The 22,074-nt window shown below is 34.7% G+C and overlaps 2 protein-coding genes across 2 annotated transcripts; one reads left to right on the forward strand and one right to left on the reverse strand.

The window, feature by feature from the left end:
* Window positions 1–369: 369 nt before the first annotated feature.
* Window positions 370–10,288, reverse strand: LOC107937601 (uncharacterized). The gene is made up of 13 exons (XM_041084192.1): window positions 10,098–10,288; window positions 9,473–9,821; window positions 8,994–9,071; window positions 8,209–8,366; window positions 7,424–7,499; window positions 6,963–7,030; window positions 6,643–6,879; window positions 6,277–6,415; window positions 6,035–6,153; window positions 5,885–5,938; window positions 5,705–5,788; window positions 4,861–5,024; window positions 370–733 (listed from the first exon to the last, which is right to left on the reverse strand). Exons 2-13 carry the CDS (start codon window positions 9,774–9,776, stop codon window positions 586–588), a joined length of 1,629 nt encoding a protein of 542 aa, XP_040940126.1. The 5' UTR covers window positions 9,777–9,821; window positions 10,098–10,288; the 3' UTR covers window positions 370–585.
* A 2,525-nt stretch (window positions 10,289–12,813) lies between these two features.
* Window positions 12,814–15,631, forward strand: LOC107937582 (uncharacterized). The gene is made up of 4 exons (XM_016870486.2): window positions 12,814–12,954; window positions 13,073–13,123; window positions 13,673–13,866; window positions 15,121–15,631. Exons 1-4 carry the CDS (start codon window positions 12,895–12,897, stop codon window positions 15,287–15,289), a joined length of 474 nt encoding a protein of 157 aa, XP_016725975.2. The 5' UTR covers window positions 12,814–12,894; the 3' UTR covers window positions 15,290–15,631.
* The last annotated feature ends 6,443 nt before the right edge of the window (window positions 15,632–22,074 follow it).

A 22,074-nucleotide genomic window follows, 5' to 3' on the forward strand; every position in this document is an offset into this window, starting at 1 on the left:
GTTCATAATCTTTTATCAATCATATAAACAAAAATATAACAAAAACTATTTAAGACATCAAAATCCTAAAAGCAAACACAAAACATGTTAATTGTGTTTCAACATATCATGTTTAGAACTGCTATTCTCCGGGAACGTTCGAATGAAGAATGTGTTAATATATGCGAGCCGACAATAACGTTGGCCAGTGGCAAATGGAAAATATGTTTGACAATTGACAGAAGCATACCATTGATTTCTAGCCACTCCAAAATAATGTATTTTCAGCTGACAAAAGTTGAATATAAAAAATTTTATGTTACAAACGCCGAGACATTAACAAAAAGAAAATGAGAAACTGAATTTAGGACTCCTGGAAAAAACGGTCTATTAAATCAAACTGACTCTGCTTGGCATTAAATAAAAAGAATCTTGCCATTGCAATGGTAATGGAGTTGAACACAACTCAGTTAAGCTGTATCTGTCTTTGAATCCGACAATGCTAGTAAAATACGTAATTGAGCCATGCGCTCATTATTTTGTGGTTTCAACAAAGATTATTGATAAAGTAATTCAGTTTATTGGAAAAGTCGAAACAACTTACCTTCAACTATGAACCCATAAGGGCTCTAAAGAGAAAGGCTTCTCAGTACGTGTGAGGGTGGATGAAGTTCCAGATGGAGGCGCATGCACAGTTATAGGAAGAACCCACTCACTTTTGTCTCTACCTTCTACTAAAAGAGGATGCTCGTATCTGAATTCAAAATCAAGAAGTGGTTGCACAGCTTAAAATTATATCTGGCAACACCTAAAGCAGGAATTTTCTATTAATTTCAATAGAACTATGAGCAGAGTTTTACCTATTTTAACCCATTTTAATTTTGAGGTCCAAGTCTAACCTCTCTTGTACGATATTAGGTAACAATTTTTGTCAAAGCTACAGTAGCAATGGAAGCCAACTTACAGGTCATACTAAATGCATTTCGAGAAGTTTTTTTATTTTTATTTTTAAATCTTCGATTATTGCTTCTTTTCTGCTAATACCATGTCAAAGTATTCTAAAAAGATATGCAAAAATTTCTACCATAGAAAATATGTATTGATGGTATATGCAAATAGCCGACAAGCATACAATTGATTGACAATCTTCAATGCCAAGTAAACCATTACTAAGATTCATTTTTGAAAAGCTAGAATGATTTGTGTTGGAATTCCTTAAATTAAGCAGATTTTCTACATTAGTGCTAGGAATTTCCTTGTACTATTAGCCATAATCAAATTATTAATTTTTAGGGATAGGCTAATTTCTAGAGATTATTTCCTTTTTTATTTTTCCTGCTATTCTTTAAAAGGCTGTATTCAGATTAGAAGTAATAAAAGTGAATCATTCTTCTTCCTAAAACTTGTTCATGGTATCAGAGAATCAGGAATCCATTTGATCCTGCTCTTTCTTCTCTTCTCTTGTTCTGTTTTTCTCTGTTAGAAACCCTACTCCCATGGGTGACACCGAAAACTTCTCTGAGACTGAGATCTCACAAATAACTCAAAATCAAAGTCAAGGAATCCCACAAGGTGACCTTAACTCTTCTCTTATAATCACAAATCATCGATTAGATGGAAAAAATTTCCTGCAATGGTCACAATCTGTCCTTATGGTTCTTCATGGCCGAGGAAAAATTGGGTACATTAATGGAAAAATTCCTCAACCAGCATCAACAGACTCTGGTTATGCAAATTGGGAGCTTAACAACTCAATGGTTATGGCTTGGCTTATAAATTCGATGGAAGGTCATATAAGCCGAACATATCTTTTTTTCAAAACTGCCAAAGAAATGTGGGATGCAATCAAGGAGAATTACTCGGATCTTGGAAATGCTTCCCAAGTATTCGAGATCAAATTAAAGTTGAAAGATATTCGACAAGGAACACTTGAAGTCACTCAATATTACAACAACCTAAAGATCTTATGGCAGGAGTTAGACATGTATTATGAAGCTGATTGGGGCGAGGGCTTGGAACACACCAAGTTCATGGATCATCTTAACAAAGAATGTCTCTATGAGTTCCTAGCAGGACTAAATCGTGATCTTGATGAGGTTCGAGGACGAATACTAGGCAGAACCACACTGCCAACCATAGGAGAAACATTTGCTGAAGTAAGGAGGGAAGAGAAACGGCGTCTTATTATGTTGGGAGACACAAGAGAATTAAAACCATTGACTGTAGTTGGTCATCATCCTTCCGAGAACTCTGCTCTTATTTCAAGAGGCCCTCAATCTCAAAGGTTCTAAGATGGAATTGATTCTGGTTCAAAAAGGCCATGGTGTAGCCACTGTAATCGGGTTGGGCATACCAAAGAGAAATGCTTCAAACTCCATGGCTATCCTGAAGAAAAAAAACAGAAAGAAAACAAGGCAGCAATGATATCTACTACTGAAGAAATGCTCAGAATGTTAGGCTAACCAAAACTCAACTTGAGGCTCTTCATAAACTACTCGGGACTCCTACAGCCAGTGGGTCACTAGCTATTCAAGGTACTGCTTTAAATACTATACACGAATCTATCACAACGTCCTGGATACTAGACTCGGGTGCATCCGACCACATGACAGGTAATCTAAGTTTGTTTCACACCTATTTACCTTGTCATGATCACTCTCGGATTCGCATAGCTGATGGATCTTACTCGCCGGTGGCTGGAATAGGGACAGTGAGACTTAGTGAAAATTTTTCCCTTGATAAAGTTTTACATGTTCCAAATCTTTCCTGTAATTTACTCTCAATTAGCAAGCTTACCAAGGATGAAAAAGTACTTGCTGAATTTTCTGCTTTCAGTTGTGTGGTTCAGGAACAGGAATCGGGGAAGATGATTGGCACTGCTAAAGTTAATGATGGCTTATTATGTTTGGAACAAAAACAGTTCACAAGAAGGGATGGCCTTATCTACATCAAAAGACGATTCTATCATGCTATGGCATCGTAGACTAGGACACCCGAATTTCATGTACTTGAAGAAACTGTTTCCTCTACTATTTCTAAATAAGAAAATTTGTTCATTGAACTGTTAAGTTTGCCAACTGTCTAAACACACTCGTGTCCCTTATCCTTTAAAACCTTATGTTCAATCTCAACCTTTCTCTTTAATCCACAGTGATCTATGGGGAGCCAGTCGAGTAAAAAACATCACAGGGGCTAGGTGGTTCATAACTTTCATTGATGACCACACTAGAGTTTGTTGGGTCTATCTCCTTAAAGAAAAATCCGAAGTCTCTAGAGTCTTCAAAAATTTTCATTCAATGATTCGAATTCAGTTCAATTCAAATATTCACACCCTTAGAACTGATAATGGGAGAGAGTACTTTAATTCTACCCTAAGTCCTTATCTTTCTGAGCAAGGAATCATACATCAAAGTTCTTGTCCTGACACCCCTCAACAAAACGGGGTTTCCGAGAGGAAAAACAGACACCTTGTAGCGGTGGCTTGTGCCTTTATGTTTACTATGGGTGTACCAAAGTATTTGTGGGGAGAAGCTGTCCTCACTGCTTGTTATCTTATAAACTGACTCCCATCAAAGGTATTAAACTTTCAAACACCTTTACATACTTTTCAAAAAAATTTTCCCTTGTTTCGTGTTCCTAATCTACGAACCAAAACATTTGGTTGCAAAGCATTTGCCCACAACCATCAACCTAACCGATCTAAACTTGATCCTAGAGCTCACACTTGTGTCTTTATTGGTTACTCACCTGCACAAAAAGGGTACAAGTGCTACTCGCCAACCTTACACCGGATGTTTGTGTCCCTTGATGTTACTTTCTTCGAAAACGAGCCATATTTTTCAGCCTCTCATCTTCAGGAGGAGATACTTAGTGAAGATGAGACCTTGAGCAATCTTCTCATTATACCTCAAGACTCTATCAGCCCTACCACCACTACAAAACCTGCTGAAAATCCTACAGCCACTGTTATTCCTGTTTTGGAACCTGTCAGCCCTACCACAACTACAAAACCTGCTGAAAATCCTACAGCCACTGTTATTCCTGTTTTGGAACCTGTTTTTCCTATCTCCACTGTTCAGCAACAAGAAACAAGGGTGATTAATCATACTAATGAAGAAAAACAGCCCACTCATTCTGAAAAACAACAAGGAAAAATTCAGGGACTTCGTGTATACTCTCGGAGACATCAGCTGCCTGAGACCGAAACAGCAGTGCCTATGCCATCTTTACCCGAGGACTGTCCTGAGGAAGAAGTTTCACCTCCTTCATCTTCCATCCATCTTCCAATTGCAGTAAGAAAGGGCACTAGGAGCTGCACTCAACATCCCATTTCTCGGTTTGTATCCTATGGAAACTTGTCTAAATCCTACAATGCCTTTGTTTCTAATGTTGACTCTGTAGAAACTCCAAAGAACATAGACAAGACTCCTATGGAACCCAACCTTAAATTAGGAACTGATAAGGATGGAGAAGAAGTAGACAGGGGGAGATATCAACGGGAGAAACATTTGGAAACTGCCTACAGGATATTGAGATACTTAGAAGGGACTCCTGGTAAGGGGTTGCATTTCAAGAAAAATGTTCGAAGAAATTATGGGCAAGCTGGGTTTGATTCACATCTACACTCCAGCTTGAGGGGGAGTGTTGGAATTCCTTAAATTAAGCAGATTTTCTACATTAGTGCTAGGAATTTCCTTGTACTATTAGCCATAATCAAATTACTAATTTTTAGGGATAGGCTAATTTCTAGAGATTATTTCCTTTTTTATTTTTCCTGCTATTCTTTAAAAGGCTGTATTCAGATTAGAAGTAATAAGAGTGAATCATTTTTCTTCCTAAAACTTGTTCAATTTGATTGCAATCAGTGTCGCATGGTCATACCTTGTCCAGTCTAAGTTCTTTGGAGTAGTGAAAAATTCAAATCTTAGAGCCCATTCCACCGAGATGTGATGAGTGGAAAAGGACATGGGGCCATCCATTGGAATAGAGAAAAGAAAACTTGTCTGTACTAAATCAGCAACAACCTCATGATGATCACTCTGAACCTACAAGAGAAATCAATAAAAAAGATTACAATAGCATCTAAAGAAAATGAGTTTCTTATCTTGACTTCCAAAGGATAAAATGGTTCCAAAAAGTAAAACCTTCTAAGCCAAATATTGATGGTGTATTATGCTAGTACCTAGGCAACTGTGGTCAGACGGTAAAAGCAATGCTCATTCTCAGGAATGGAATTATGACCAACATTATAAGGATATAACATATTTTGAAGAATAAATTAAGTTTAAGATTCTTTTTCTTTTCTTCTTTTTTTTTTTGGGGGGGGGGGATAACTAAACCACTTCAAGATTCAATTACTTTTTCATGCCTAAATTCATTTTAGTTCCTTTCTTCTTTAAAGGAACGTTTTCATTAATATCATAGAAAGAGGTTTAGGACTTTTGGAGTACACAGTAGTAAACACTAGAAGGAAAGAGAAAGCTCTTTGGAATTGGGATAATGAACACTATCTGTAAAAAAACAATAAAGGAACTGGATTCTAGCAACCCAAAACTTCTGAAAAAACAAGAAGCAATTTTTCAAGGTGTCACTTTCCAAGCATATAATGTAGGTCATTAACATGTGCATGTAGATAGATAAAGTGAAAGCTCAAAACAGACATATAAATAAATAATACTGTAATTCATTAATGAACTGTAGATTAGAAAATTTTGGATAAAAAAACCTTTGTAATTGTTGGGGAATTCCTTCTAGAAGGATGAACAAAACGCCGATTTATGGTTTCAGAAGTTTCCAATGTCACTGAAACCTAAAAATAGTAGTTCTTCTAGTTAACCTCAAGATGCATCATTCAATAGTTCATAGTTTCTTCAGTTATCTAGTAGTTTCTCAATTTGATCATTACCTCAAGGCATCTTCTAGCTCCTTCTTCATGAAAGAAAGTAAGAGTACCACCTATCTGTTAATCGAATAGGTAAAAGGAATACAATAAGAGAAGAAACAACAAACATGATTTAAGCAAGGAGATGGAAGCTACCAGTTTAACTGATTTTACCATATCACTAAAGTAATATGTGGACTCAGAATTTTTGGGGGAAAATCTTAGCAAAACATGTTCATCCATCCTGATATTATAAGACCTTCCTCGAATAAAGCCCTCTGCTGCAGAAAATGCTAAAAATTAAATTTACCAGGATTTACATATTAAACAGATGAAGACAAGATTTATGATGCATGAGAAACAAACAAAAAAATAAAAAATGTCAGAAAGTCTGATACTTTACAGGCTACAGATTCAGTAGGTGCAGAAGATACTCCCGTTACATCCGGATATAGAGTTCTTGCAGGAGCCTGCTGCTGACTTGGAGATAAAACAGCCAATGATTTGTCTGTTGGAAAATATTTCGAAGGGCGTGATAAGGATCAGAAAGAAAACCTATTATCTCAAATCAAACCAATGGTATTGTCTCAGCATGTGTGCTGAAAATCTTACAAGTAATCACAACAATTGAACCGAACACATAAGTATGTCTATATGATGACAGGAAGGAAAGACAAGTTTAGTGTAAAGTGCAAATAGTGTCTGTACATAAACAAGTATAACTTCTTGCAAATTGCATAATCAAGTATAATTTAATTAGCAGTGTTAGAATCATGCATGACCTCAGCCACTGATAATCGATGAAGTCTGACATTTGAAGGCAAACTCGAATAGTCAATATCATGATATGGACCATCTCTATTTGAAGACCTGGCTGTTGTTGATTCAAAGGATAAGGAACTTCTAAAGCTTTTAAACAAATTTTCCTTCAAAGGGTTATATGATGAAACAGATGACATTTCATCTCTTGAGCTCTCATACCCTTCCTCGACACCATCATTCGTGTCACTCACCCTAGCCTGTAACTAATATCAATTTACTGAGAAATCATTCAACTCAAACAATAAGCCAAAAGCATTATCAACATTAATAACAGCCTTACCCATTCCGAGTCTCCATCTATCTCTTTCCAATACATATCTGTTTGGATGGTAGTGGAAGGAACAATATCTAAAACATCAAAAGGAAACATAGTTATCAAACTTAAGTTATTGTCAAATCAGATTGAACTTATTGAATTTCTTTATATTACAAGCAATGACTAATGTTTACAATACTAGAGTTAGCTCTATGAGAGAGAAAAGAGAAAACGTCACTGGAAACAAAATCTAGCAATGATTGGAACATATCTACCTTTGCTTAAGATTTAAATTCTTACATCCTTCCTGCTTTATTGTTAGAGTAATTACATTTGCATCCTAAAACTTCATTAAAGTTCTTGACTAGAAGCACATATCACGTCAAAACTGAAAGTTACTGCTTATCAATAATTTCACCAAATTTAATAAATTAAAATAGAGCAAGAGAGATCGTAAAGTTGAACTTGAAATGTTAACAACTTACCATCACTTTGACCATCTTCCATTACCAAACCATTTCCCTTCTCAGTTACCCATACTTGAAAAGGAACACGAGCCTCCTGTTGGAAGGCAAAGTTCATAAAAATCATTGATATCATAACTCTTTCACATAATACATAGTTCAAAGAATCAGACTAGGATGAGGACTAGTCCTCACCAAGATACAGTTGCGCATGAGGACAAATGCAAAAAGGAAACACATGCATGGATATGCCAAAATTCCCATATGTGTTTAACTATAAATTTACGTACTCTAGCTTTCAAAAAACATAAATTTATGTACTAAAAAAGGAGCCAATAAGAGAGGACAAAGTGATTTATCGCCAATATTAAATACAAGTGCACAAATGAAGTAAACAAAATGGTTAACGAGCACTCAAATGCAAATGACAAAATCTTTGACATGTAAGGATTTTCAAAACTTCAGCCTTATATTCATAAACAGAAAATCTTGCACCAGTATCAAAATACAAATTTATGAAAGTGAAAAATAACTATAAACCTCCATTGCTCCTCACATATGAAACAACAAATAAACTTATGATTATCAGATTCTTTTGTTCTTTTGACTTTTCACTATTACAGCGGGGCAAGTCTTTAGCACAGACCGTCTGAACCCTAGGTCAGAAGTAGCTTTGTTACCAGAAAGTTCAACAAGATTCCTATTTCAAGAGCACTATCATCAAGTCAAACATGTCTAGTTGTAAAAGATAACAGAAGATAATTTTGGGATCGACCACAAAAATTATGAATATAAGTAAAACCAACCACTTTGGTAAGATCTTTTACGGACTCCTTGCTGGAGTGACCATTTTCCAATAGCAGCCATGGAACAGACATGGTACTCTTTATATAATATAAATAACGAATGGTAGTACCCTTGTAAGATGGTGGTATAACGCTAGGAAGCATAGCTCGTACCACATCTATAAATCAGTGTAAAAAGTAAGATACAAAAAGAAATCCTGTTGAATGAAAAATATAATGAAATAATAACAAGGTAAATAATTGTGATAACCATAGCAAGAAGTAACAAGATACCGTATACTAAAAACCATTAAAAATTCATTTAAAAAAACTGCATGACTAGGTGCCTATAGTAATTCAACTAGAAATGGAGACATTTACAAATAATGCAATATAGCTTTCATCTTTGAAATCACCTTTTTGCAGATAAGAGACTCAACATTTGTTCTTGCTTCCTTCTATTGTTTTTCTTATGACAAAATCCATCTTTCTAGCTACAATTTTTCTTTCTAAAAAGTCAATGAACTGAATGAATTATGATTCTATCCTAATTTTTAAGCAACTTAGTATCATGCAGTTTTCATCAAGAAAAGAACTAGGAGTTTGACAAAAACAGGATTGCATTTGCTCATCATTACAACAACAACGTCAGTATATTCATTTTGCTTGAGAAACAAATACTCACCCATAGCATTGATTACATTTTAAGATGGATAAATAGATTTCGAAAGAAAAAAAAAGAACAAGTTTTACACACTTGCACTTATATATATGTACCATAAAACATTAAAAGTATTTAGACTAACAATTTTTTGAAGAGCCAGAAGTCACAATCTGATTTGAAACCATTGATGTTGTTGAAGAATCCAAAAAAACATGTTCACCTGAAAAAAAAAAGGATTGAGAACAATAATATAAACATAAAATGCAATAATAATAATAATAATAAAAGGAAAGAAAGAGTACATGATCTTTTTCTTTCCTTTTGGTATCAGTTTCAGTGCTATTCATCTCCCAAGGTTAAAAACAAGGCCGATTGCTAATGCAATTTATCTAAATTTGAAATGACGTTGAAGACTAAATGGCCAAAAATTAAAAGATTACATGAATACTAAAATGTGAGAAGAAACTGAAAAATGTTGGGAAATAGCAGTTTAGACACACTCCTTTACATTGATCTGACTTCATTCTCCTAGAGAAAAAAGTATAAAGCAAAAGAATTTCGAATTCAATCTATTAATATAAACTCTAAATATGTAAGCAATGAATACAATTTTAATCCAACCTCTCCCATGTTTCATTCCGGTCGATGGTTTTTGGATGGCAAACCATTGGGTATCCAATTTCTCAATCCCTTTAATTTCGAAGCCAAGCCTTTCAACCCAAAGTGAAGGCACAGTACTACTAGTCTTGTCACCAATTAGGGGATTGCAGATCTCAATTGTGACACAGATAGAATCTCCAGGTCTATAAACATCTCGATCTGTTTGCAGTTTTAGTGTTGGGTTCAATTGACTTATATCTCCATCCTCGGTACCAACCTTACTATATCCCCCATCTCCAAAGAAAGAAAACCTATATGGCAACATTGCCTCTAAACAAATTTCATGAAATTCATCAACAATGAAATCAACCTGCAAAATGTATAGCAAATGTAAAATGAAAGATTGCTTTAGGGAGCACATGAACTCCATTCCAAATAGAAGGAATAATTGGAGACCTAAAATAAGCTACTTGTTTGGTTGTCGTACAAATTTTAAGAAAGACAAATGGGTTGGCTTTCCAATCCATTTTTCCTTGGAACCAAATGGAAATCAAAATGCTCCTTCAGAGTTAAATGATCCAAAATATTAAAAGAAAAATAGGATTGATACACATAAAGATTCGATAATAAATTAAGATTATGTCACCTTAAAACTGAGATCGCGAGGAAAGGAAATTGAATGTGTATAAATAACAAAGGGTCAAAATGTATGTGAAAAAATTAAAAGGAAAGGAAAGGAAATGGCAATATGGAGGAACTCCAGGTTTAAGCTCCAATCGCCCAGATTTGAAATCCTGGTTTGGTTAGTTAAACTTTTTTTTTTCCTTTTAAATCTGCTTGACTGACCTGACTACTTAACAGACGCCACAGCCCCGCGCGCAGATCTCACGGTATAACGCGCGAATGATGAGATGTGTAGGCCGGGTCGACTTTACCATATCTCGTGACCCGAATTCTTTAGCTACAACTAAAGGCATTTATAGGTCGAACTGAGTTATTTAGATCAATTTTTTAAATTTAGGATCGGCCCGGCCATAAAGATGGCATAGTTTTTTTTGCTGAAGCTTGTTTCGATTAAGAAAGGTAAGTTCGAGCCTGACTTGACTGGCTCATATTTTATTTTTTTAGATTAATTTTTATTTAAAATTAAAAAATTTAAAAAAAATAACAAACTAAATGCATTAAAATCTCTAAAATAAAAGTTTTCTAACACATTAAAAAATATTTATATTAAAAAAATAACCATAAATATAATAAATGTTTTATTATATTAAAAACTAAAATTAAATATAATAAATATTTTATTATATTAAATATAATATTTAAAATTTTATATTTTGAGTTGAGTTATTTGGGTTAATTAGGCAAATATGTTGATTTGGAAATGTATTAAGAGTTCTAGGATGTTTTTCCTAAAATTTAAGAAAATAGACCACTTTTTTTGAGAGAATACACATCAACTCGGAGCGCTTTCGTCTAATGGTAAGTCAACAGTCATTTCTCCAACGGTTAAGAAATCCTACCATTAAAAGAATATGAACAATGCTCTGGGCAAAAGATTAATTTTGCGAAATTCCTAATCTGTGTCAGTATTATGTGCACCCTGAGTTGCGAGCTGCTATGGTAGGCACTTTGCGTGTGCGCAGTACTTCAAACCCCGGGAAATATCTGGGACTTCCGGTGATTGTTGGTAGAAACTAAAAAGCAGGCTTTTCGATCTATTAAGGACCGGGTTTTGGATCGTATTGGGAGTTGGCTTAATAGGGGTTGGCTTAATAGGTGTATTTCGCAGGGTGGTAAGGCCATCTTTATTAAATCTATCCTACAAGCTATCCCAATTTACCCTATGTCTTGTTTTTTATTTCCGAATTCTATTTGTAAAGAGCTTGAGGCCTTGCTTTGTCGCTATTGGTTGGGTGAGGCTAATTTACGGAAGGGAATTCATCGGTGTTCCTAAGAGGGTTTGTGCGATCTTAAGGAAGTTGGTGGATTGGGATTTCGAAGTTTGTCAAAACTTAATATTGCTTTGCTTGCTAAACAAGTTGGCGTTTGTTGAATAGCTCAGATTCTTTAGTTGCTCGCGTGCAGAAAGCTAAATACTACTCAACTACTATTTTTACGGGGTCAGAGTTAGGGAATCAACCTTCCTTCATGTGGCGCATTATTTGGGAAGCTAAGGGACTACTGCGAATGGGCTGTGGGTGGCAAGTGGGGAATGGCTCTTAGGTTTCCATTTGGGATGATGCATGGCTCCCGAGTGAGAAACCCTGCAAAATTCAATCTCTGAGGATTAATGGATTTGAGAAGGCTGCTGATTTAATTGAAGTTAACAGTGGCAGTTGGAATCAGGAAGTGCAAAGGGGGTTATTCTCTGACTAGGATGTGCGGAAGGTGCTGTGTATTCCTTTGGCCTCTCACACATTGGAGGATCGGTGGAGATAGTGCCTTGTAGATGATGGAAATTACACAGTTCGGAGTGGGTATCGACTTCTACTCCGAGGCTTCCCCAACTCGGATGATGACAGGTACAATCATATGGGGCAAACTATTAGGCGATGTTACAGACAACTTTGGGCTGCTAAGGTGCCCAAAAAAAATGAAATTTACATGTTGGAGATTTTTACATAATTATATTCCTACGAAAGTAAATCTATTTCAACGTCGTCCTGGTTCAAACAGAATGTGCCATCGGTGTGGTGGGGCTCCGGAAACTCTCTTGCATGCTTGTCGTGATTGCCCTGGGCTATTGGAGCTATGGGACAAACTAGGGGTCACTTGGGATGCTATACCTCCAAATGACGAGACGTTCATGAGCTGGATTAGTGAGCTGTTTGACAAAGGAGAGCAGTGTGTACAGATTGTCATTTTAGCAATATGGGTCATCTGGAATTCTAGAAACGGAATAATACATGAAAGATATCATCAACCAATTCAATCACTACTTACCTTTATATTGGGCTATGCCTGGGAACTGCAATCCTTATCGACAGAAGGTGGGGGTTGTAGGGCGCCTATTTTGGAAGTTTGGAGACCGCCAGTGGAACCATGGGTTCGGGTGAACTTTGATGCGGGTTTCTATAGTGATCCATAAGCATCGAGTATAGGGATCGCTGTTTGAAATCATATGGGTTTACTGTTGGGCGCAGTTTATTTCTGGAGAGAGCACATACCTTCGATAGTGGCTGTAGAGGCTTTGTCTGGCTCGTAGGCGATCCAATTTGCTCGGGATCTAGGATTTCGTTCTGTGGAGATTGAGGGTGACTCCGCCGTAGTGATTACAAAATTAAATAGTTCGGGGATTGACTCATCGGGGGTGAGCAGTTACATTTGGGACGCCAAACAGTTAGTCTTGGGCTTTGAACATTTCAAATTTCAGCATTTTAAGCGCGGTGGTAACAGGGTTGGTCACCTTTTAGCACGGGAAGGATTTCTCCGGAAACGCGATGTCTGCTGGATTGAGGATGGTCCGAGTTGATTCAGGCGAAGTTGCTGAAGAAGGTGAGGTCAGATTCATTTCCTCTTATTCGTTAATACCTTGTTTTGTGCAGAGCTGGATTATGTAGTGAAAGAGCATTGTGGTTAAGCTGTTTCAACTGGTTCTGATGGATGATGATTTTTCAGATAGTAGCTGAAGAGTTTCTTTTCGGTCATGCTAAAGTGAAGCGTAGCCGTGTAATGTCCCTTCAACTGTTTGCTGTTACTTTTTCTTCTGCTTATTAATTGTTTTTCTCGTTCCTTGTGTTTCCTATGGATGGTTTACTAAAACCATGGGTTGTGTTTCTTCATTTTTGCTTTTAATAAATAGCTAGCCGTTTTATTTTTCTATAAAAAAATAAAAAATCCAACAACTAGTTTAAACTTTTTCCCAATGGTTTTTTTTCAATCGGTTATAATTTTTTTTTCTGACCGCTAGTTTATTTGTTATATATACCCAACTCTTTTTATTTTTTTTCATTCAAATCCTATTCTTTTATTCTCTATTTTTTTCATTCAATCTCAAATTCTTCTTGTCTCAATATTATATTTTATAATTTTTTTAATTTTATTTGATTTTCATATATTTAAAATGTCAATGTCTCTTATTCGTTTGGATCACAACTACATTTTCGACGTCTAATTATAAATGATAAGAAAATATTGTTACATTTTTTATTTTACTTAATATAATTATTAAGTTGTTAATATTATTAATTTTTAAAAAAATTTCGTTTATATAATCAGATCGAAGATCGGATTATCGGGACATATATACACAATTTAAGTGCGAGGGTACCACGTGTCATTGAAAAACACTTGCAAGAGGCGGGATTCTTACACGTGTCTCGTATGCTCAGAAGGATTAAATTGGAGCCCGCACTTATTAGTACGTTGCTAGAAAGATGGAGACTTGAGACACACATTCCATCTTCCGTACGGTGAGCGTACAGTTACACTCAATAATATAATAATTTGCTACCAACTATTAGGCAATGTGCTAGACAAGTTTAGTGGTAGCCGTATAGAAATGAAATGGTTAAAAGACAACATCACATATCTCGACAACTCATCTAGTGCAGTTGAAAACAACAATTTGTGTAACCATTCGTATTGAGGTTAATCGAAGGTCTTCTAATGCCAGATAAATCTAAAAATTAGGTACATTTAAGGTGGCTCCTACAACTAGTCGACTTAAAAAAAGCCAGACGACTTAGTTGGGGACCAGCTGCGATGTCCACGAAAACAACTAAAAATCTGACTAAGGTAAGTGCATCTATCAATTAATAGTATAGCTACGGTGAGCAAAGATGCCATTCCCACAATGACTAAAAGTATTAGCAATTATCGTCTTTCTATTATTTAACAGAATAATTGGAGCGATTGATTGATAACTAAAATTAACTAAATTAATTAACTACGAACGCGACAAAGAACAAATAAGGAAAATAATCAAGTAAACAACCAAGAAGTCAAACAATATCTAGGAAAGAAGTCACCTAGATTTCATTTGTCATTATCGATCTAAATAACGCAATTTCTTTACTTAGTATCTTGATCTCTAAAAATCCCTAAATCATGTTAATATCTCTTTTGAGAGTGGCAACTGACTTTAAGTTGATTAATTGAAATTTCTTTCTAATTAAAACTATTATTATTGCATTAACTCCATTTATGAATTCACCTATTAGATTTGACTCTAATATTGTAGATTTATGTCATCCTGTTTCTAGGATTGCATCGAACTCCATTCAATTATGCTAGATCTACTCTTAAGCATGATCTATTTCTCTTCTGATTTAAGCACATCAAACATGGATCAATAATCTAGAAATATCAAACCAAGAATTAAGCACACATAATTGAGAACAATATCTAAATATTTATTGCGTGAAATAAAAATTAAACGACAACATTCATCATAGGGTTTATCTCACTAGGTATTTAGAAAATTAGTTCATGCTTGCAAATAAAAATATCTCAGAGACAGTATAAAACCAAAACAAATAAAGAAACTCATGATAATCTCCTAAGAAATCAATAGGGAATCTTCAATATTAACATACTCCTGCTTCAAAATCGGTTTTTTGAGTTGTTTTCTTGAGTATTCTATGACAACTCTCTTCTATCTTCTTATTTTTGTCATATATATATCTTAGAATACCTGAAAACCCTAAAAATCATTTTTTTTACAGGTTTAGAGTGCAAATCACGAAATCGACACGGCTTGCCACATTGCTGTGTGATAACTCATGTGGCTCACACAGTCGTATGGATCCTGTAACTTGCTCTAATTTTTTAGTTTCCACTCTTTTTGCTCCAAAATGCCATCCTAAGTATAAAAACATGAATTTAAAGGAATAGAATCATAAATTTCACCATTAACATCGAATGATCATCCAAAAACGTATTAAGAATAAGACTAAAACATCTTACTTTTAGCACCTATTAAGCTGTGTTGGCGACATTGTACCGAGAGATGTGTCGAACAAGAGAAGCATAAAAAATTAAAATCGGCGATTGCATACTCCTTCAATTATGGGCATGGTACTGCCTACCATTTTTACATCCTCGAATAAATTTCTCTTATCAATTCTCACTTGTTATTTGCACTTTCAACTCCTGTACTTGGGTTGTAAGGACATTTCTAGCTTTAGTTTGATGTATTTCAGTTTTATTTACTTTAAATCTATTAAAGTTTATTCCTTTTATGTTTACTGCCTTAAATTTTCTTGTTGAATGCTTTTCGTTTCATGATTCTTTACTTGTCATTTCCATGGTTGTTAGTTGTATTTCCAACATGAGTAGCTAAACCTTTAAAGGGGTTGGTTGATGGAGATATAGTGAACTAATTTTTGGATGAATGACCAAATCGTAATAAATTGAATTAATTTGAATGAACCTAAAAACTTAGGATTAAAACCCTTAAGAGAACATTTAGACAAATGAGACCGATGGGTAATGTTGTTGTGCACCAATTTATTAGCCCCGGATTACTCGATGAGACCAATAGATAAACTGGACTAATTTGTCTAATTTGGTAAAATTGAGATCTAGAGATAAAATAGAGCTACTTTAGTAATTTAAGCGATTTAAGTCCCTCATTAGAAAATTGGTAAACCACATCGAAGTCAACCAACCACCGTTAGTTATTTATTGGTTAATTTCGTAGTCTTATACTCTTTGCAATTTGGTCCATAGAGTAGCATATTTAATTTCCTTGCAACATTCTCTTGTTATGGTTTATTGTACTATAAAATTGTACCAACAGTTGCTTAAACTTTACAGTGTATGCTATTTATTACTCAATCACCAACTTCTTTTTTGTTCAACCCGTTGGAGACATTATAAATATTACAACTAAGCTGTAGGCTTGCAGTTAAAACCATTCTTCAAAAAAATAGTTTTCCAAAATCATTTGTTTTAACACACACGTGAGCGGACGGTCAAGTTGTTGGCATCGTTGCCAGGGACATGGTGCAAGATTAAGTGATTTTTAGTTGTACATCTTTACGTAAAGATAAGTAGCAAAAGTAAGATTTATATATACGAATTTTATTTTACTCATTTATTTGTTATGTAAATGGATTATGTGAGTCGATTAATTGGTTTATTTATCTCATTGATGTAGCAAATTGGGCTTTCTTATTAAGGAAGTTACTTTCACAATTATCGATTATGACATCATTACTAGACACTATGTTGCATGATCGGAGTTGGTTACGATCAGGGATAACGACACCCTATATCGAGATTCTATACATTAAGGTTAAATTGTATCTTATTTTGTGGGTTCTAGTTAATCTTCAATTTGGTGGAAATGAATGTGAGGATCTAGTAATATTCTTTCACAAGTTTGAACACATATATAGTACCGTGAGTTACGAAGGAGTTCTACCGACACCATTCAATTATTATTGATCTCGTTTGCTCTTGGAGGGAAAGCTAATGAGTGGTTAGATATGTTGCCTTCTGACACCATCACTACATCAGAAGAATTTCTTCAATTATTCTTAAAGTAGAGTATACCTATAATATCATGTTCATTGTTTATGAGGAACTGTTTGACTTCAAGCAAGAGAATACTGAGATAGTAGATCAAGATTGGGAAAGGTTCAAAAGGATATTAAGAGGCTTAATTGGAAATGGAGTAGAGAGTGTCACGCAATCGCAATATTTTAGAGTGTCAAGCAATAATAATATTTTTATGCTGAATTTGACATAACCAGTAAGACTCAATTTGACATCATATCAAGAGGAAGTATCTTGACTATAATAGAGAGAGAAATAATGGTTCTATTTGCAAACATCAGCGTTAATGATTCCGCTTAGGGGAATAGTCGTTCACTAGATTGTGAGATTTTTAGTAAGACTTTCGAGGAATTGGAAGATAAAAAAATGGAATTAGGTTAAAGAGTTTGTATACCAGGGATGACGGTAGCCTAGAAAAATAGTGGATCGACAAAGTAAGAGGATTATAAATTGGAGCTAGTCTCAGAATCAATTAAAACGAAGAAGGTGGAGAAATATAAAAAGCTTCATACTCAAGAAAGATGTGAGTTAATCTTTAATGAAGAGGATGGTGAATTGCATGAAGACATGGAAATTCAACTCAAGAAAGAGTGTGTGCATCAATTAGATTGGTAGAGACATTGTAAAAAGTCATTGGGGCCTTTCGAAGATACATCTAAAAAGATGACACCTTTAACGGTTAAACCTTCGGAACTAGAATAAAAGCCTCTTCTGGAAGGTTTGAAGTATGGTTATCTGGGTAAAACAACACTCTTCGGGTTATTATTTTTGCTCGGCTAGGTACGGAAAGGGAAACTACACTTCTTCATGTATTGAATACTCATAAAAAGGCTATTGGATGGACAATTGTAGATATCAAGGGTATAAGCTCTTTTATTTGCCAACATAAAATATTTTTAGAAGATGAAAAAAACCAGTGTAAACACTCAGCGACGATTAAATCTTGCAATGAAAAAAGTTGTGAAGAATAAGCTAACTAAGATGTCGGTATCGTTTATGCCATTTCTGATAGCGATTGGGTGAGCCCAATACATTGTGTTCCGAAATAGGAAGAATGACTATAGTCTTAAAGGACAGGGATGAACTTATCCTGACGAAGATTGTTACTAAGTGGCGTGTATGTATTGACTATCGAACATTTAAGTACGCTACTAGGAATGATCATTTTCCATTACCATTCATTGATCAGATGCTTGATAGATTGGCTGGAAATGAGTTTTATTGTTTCTTAGACGGGGATTCAGGATATCATTAAATCTTGATCCATCCAAATAATCAATAAAAGACTACACTCACTTGCTCGTTTGGTACTAATGCCTTTTGGAGGATGCTTTTTGGTTTGTCAAATGCTCTAGCTACGTTTATATGTTGTATGACATTTATTTTTACTAGCATGATCGAGGAAGTCTTAGATGTATTTATGGATGATTTTTCAGTCTACGAAGATTTTTTCACTGAGTGCTTGGGAAATCTTGAAAAGGTGCTTAAAAGATGCGAAGAAACTAACTTTGTACTAAATTAGGAAAAATATCATTTCATGGTAACAAATGTATCATCCTTGGACATCAGAATTTTAAGAAGGTATTAGAATTTGACTATATGAAAATTGAAGTTATTGAGAAACTTCCACCCCCGTCTTCTCTTTGTGGAATTCAGAATTTTTGGGGCATGTTGGGTTTTATTGACGCTTCATCAAGTATTTTTCGCACATCTCTAAACCATTGAGTTGTCTCCTACAAAAAGATGTCTCTTTTATCTTTAATGAAGAGTGTAATATCGCTTTTAAAGCCTTAAAGGAGAATTTGGTGACTGCTCCTATTATTTACAGCCCTAATTAGGATGAGTCATTTGTTATCATGTTTGATGCTAGCGACTTTTCCGTTGGAGCCATTTTGGGCTAAAAGAAAGACAAAGTTTTTCATGTTATTCATTATGCTAGCAAGACCTTAAAACTGAGCCAATACAATTACACAACTATCGAAAAAGAAATGTTAGTTGTGTTATTTGCATGTGAGAAATTTTGCCCGTATTTAATGGCTAATTGAGTTTATGTATACACAAATCACTCAACTTTAAAGTATGTTGTGAAGAAAAAGAAGGACAAAGGTAGTTTGATGATATGAGTTTTGTTACTTCAGGAATTTGATTTCTGGATACTAAATAAAAAAGGGAGAGAGAACCAAGTGGCTAATCATTTGTCTTATTTAGAACATGCAGGTGATCTCAAAGGGAATAAAGCCATAGATGACACATTTATTGATGAACAATTGTTTCTTGCTAATTGTTGTTTTGTGAAGAAAAGAACACTATCGACACCATGGTATGTTGACATTGTCAATTATTTAGTGTGATGAGTCTTCCCGACTAAGGCATCTAGTCAACAAAAAAATAAAATTACTCATGATGCTCGAGATTATATTTGGGAGGAACTTTATGCCTTTTAGAAATGCACGGATCAACTTATCCGAAAATGCATAGCCGAATAAGAGATGGAGGATATTCTCATGGGATGTCACACCTCCTATTGCAGGTGACATTTTGGTGGAAAAATGATTGCAAAAAAAATCTTGCAATCTGGTTTTTATTTGCCAACGATGATTCATGATACGTATGAATTTGTCAAGAGATATAATTTGAGCCAAAGGACTGGGAACATTTCCAAGCAAAACGAGATGCTTCAAAAGGGAATTCTTAAAATGGAAATCTTTGATGTATGGGGGACTGATTTCATGGAGCCCTTTTCTGAACTTTTTAGGAAATCAATACATCCTGTTAGCGGTGGACTATGTTTTCAAATAGGTTGAAGAGGTGGTTTTGTCTTCCAACGATACCAAGGCAGTATTGAAGTTTCTTCGCAAGAATATATTTTCAATATTTGGGACACCTAAGGCTATAATCAGTACTGAAAAGACACATTTTTGAAATAAACAGCTGGAAAATACACTCTCTAAATACAAAGTGAAACACCAATTGTTATTACCTATCACCCTCAATCTAGTGGCTAAGCTAAAGTGTCGAATCGGGAAATCAAGTAGCTATTAGAAAAGACGGTGAACCAACTCACAAGGATTAGTCCCTTCGCTTAGATGATGCCTTCTGGGCATATTAAATAACTTATAGAACATCTCTCGAGATGTCACATTATAAGTCAATCTATGGAAAAAAATTGTCACTTACCTATTAAGTTGGAGAAAAAAGCATACTGGGCGATCAAAGAGCTGAACTTAGACATGAACCTTGCGAGGGAAACGTGCCTATTCCAATTGCATGAACTTAAAGAATTTTGACTTTATGCATATGAAAATTCCAAGTTGTACAAGGAAAAAAGAAAACTTCGTCATGATGCCATGATCAAAAGGAAAAATTGTGTGTTGTATCAACAAGTTCTTCTATTTAATTCATGTTTGAAGTTGTTTCCGGGGAAACTGTGGTCAAGGTGGACCGAGCCATATACCATCACCCATGTGTTGACTAATGGAGCCTTGGAACTTGAAACTGATGATGGCCAGAGATTATTAGGCAATGGAAAATGAGTGAAGTTATACTTCTGGAGAACCTTAGACACCGTTAAGGAAGTTCAATATCTAAAGTGTGAAGTCAGTAGTTCCAAAGGTGAAAATTGTAACAACCCGATTTTAACTAAATCAGAATAGTGGTTTTAAAACCATAAATCTGATGTTGTAAAATTATTTTAATATTATTTTTGGTGTTTACAGCATGTGAATATATATGTGTAAAAATTTTGTGAGCTAATTTTATCGTTTAATAGCTCAATTTGAGAAAAAGGACTAAATCGCGTAAAAGGCAAAAGTTTCATTCTATATGTTAAAAGTGCTTAATTGCTATGGATTATTAAATGGGAGGTCCTTATGATGTTATTATACGATTAATAGCTTGAGTGGACCATTATGGACATGTCTTAGTTAATTTTCATGTTATTAATCAAGGTTAAAATAGTAAATTGGTTAATAAGTTAATATTAGTAAAAACAAAACAAAAAATAAGCTTATATTATCATATATTTCACCTAATATAGAGAAAATAAATAGCCATTGAAGCATTTTAGGGTTCAGAAACTTGGTAACTTGATTAAGGTATGTGCTTTGCTCGATTTTTGATGATTTTTATGTTTTTTATGATCGTTGCTTCGTGTTCTAGCTAGCTCATGCCTCAAATTTTGAAATTGTTGATGATTTTGAAAGTTTCCATTTATGAATTGTTCTTGAATGTTTGGTGATGGAAAATGAGTATTTGTTGATAGATTATCATGTTTTGTAAAGTGTTTTTTAGTGAAATTCCATAAAAGGGACTAATTTGTGAAAAATGTAAAATATATGGTTAAATGTGTGAAATATTGATAAATATGGGCTTTTATGGAGCCTATAGATATTCGGCTAGCTTGGGTTTAGTTTAAATTGTTGTAAATTGTGTTTTTATGAAATAGGGACTAAATTAAAAAAATGTGAAATTATAGGGGTTAATAAATAAAATGTCCCAAATTGTGTGTTTTGGATCAAATTGAATGAATTGAGGAATAAAAGAGTTAATTTTTAATTTATTTAGATCAAGAACGAAAGAAATTGAATTTAGATCGAGGGAAATCAAACGTTATCGAATAGTCGATTCGGTCCCTCTATTCCGACTACGAGGTAAGTTCATATGCAAATAAATGTCTTTAAATTGAATTACATGTGTTTACTTGTCATGGAAATGTTATAAATGTTAAACGAGCACTTACGAGCAAGAATCGATAAAGTTACGATATCCAAAGTGCCGTACGAACCTTAGGAATAGTATAGGATACGAATGTCATGACATTAGGTTACTAAGATATGATTACATGTAAGATCATGTCTAGGACATTGGCATTGTATTGAGATTACGTGTAAGACCATGTATGGGATATTGGCATCGTTAATCGATTTCGTGTAAGACCTTGTCCGGGATAGTGTAAGACCATATCTCGGATATGGCATTGTATGAGCTTATGTGATTTTCGAGTATCCTTAATGATTTCGAACGGTTCAACGAGTAAAGTCAAGTCAAGAAAGAATATGTAAATAAGCTAATTGACTCAAGTACGTATGAAATTCTTACGAGTATTGAAAAAGAAAAGT

This window comes from Gossypium hirsutum, chromosome A12 (genome assembly GCF_007990345.1).
Source record: "Gossypium hirsutum isolate 1008001.06 chromosome A12, Gossypium_hirsutum_v2.1, whole genome shotgun sequence".
Classification (NCBI taxonomy): Eukaryota; Viridiplantae; Streptophyta; class Magnoliopsida; order Malvales; family Malvaceae; genus Gossypium; species Gossypium hirsutum.

Excerpts from the sequence above, each read along its gene's own strand:
- LOC107937582 (XM_016870486.2), top strand. The coding sequence starts at position 12,895 with ATGTCTGCTGGATTGAGGATGGTCCGAGTTGATTCAGGCGAAGTTGCT. Across the intron at positions 12,955-13,072 it reads AAGTTGCTGAAGAAGGTGAG|ATAGTAGCTGAAGAGTTTCT; the intron begins GTCAGATTCATT and ends ATGATTTTTCAG. Across the intron at positions 13,867-15,120 it reads CACATTCCATCTTCCGTACG|GTTTAGAGTGCAAATCACGA; the intron begins GTGAGCGTACAG and ends TTTTTTTTACAG.
- LOC107937601 (XM_041084192.1), bottom strand. The coding sequence starts at position 9,776 with ATGTTGCCATATAGGTTTTCTTTCTTTGGAGATGGGGGATATAGTAAG. Across the intron at positions 7,500-8,208 it reads TAAAAGATCTTACCAAAGTG|GAGGCTCGTGTTCCTTTTCA; the intron begins GTTGGTTTTACT and ends GCCTTCCAACAG. Across the intron at positions 6,416-6,642 it reads ATCGATTATCAGTGGCTGAG|GTTTTCTTTCTGATCCTTAT; the intron begins GTCATGCATGAT and ends TTGAGATAATAG.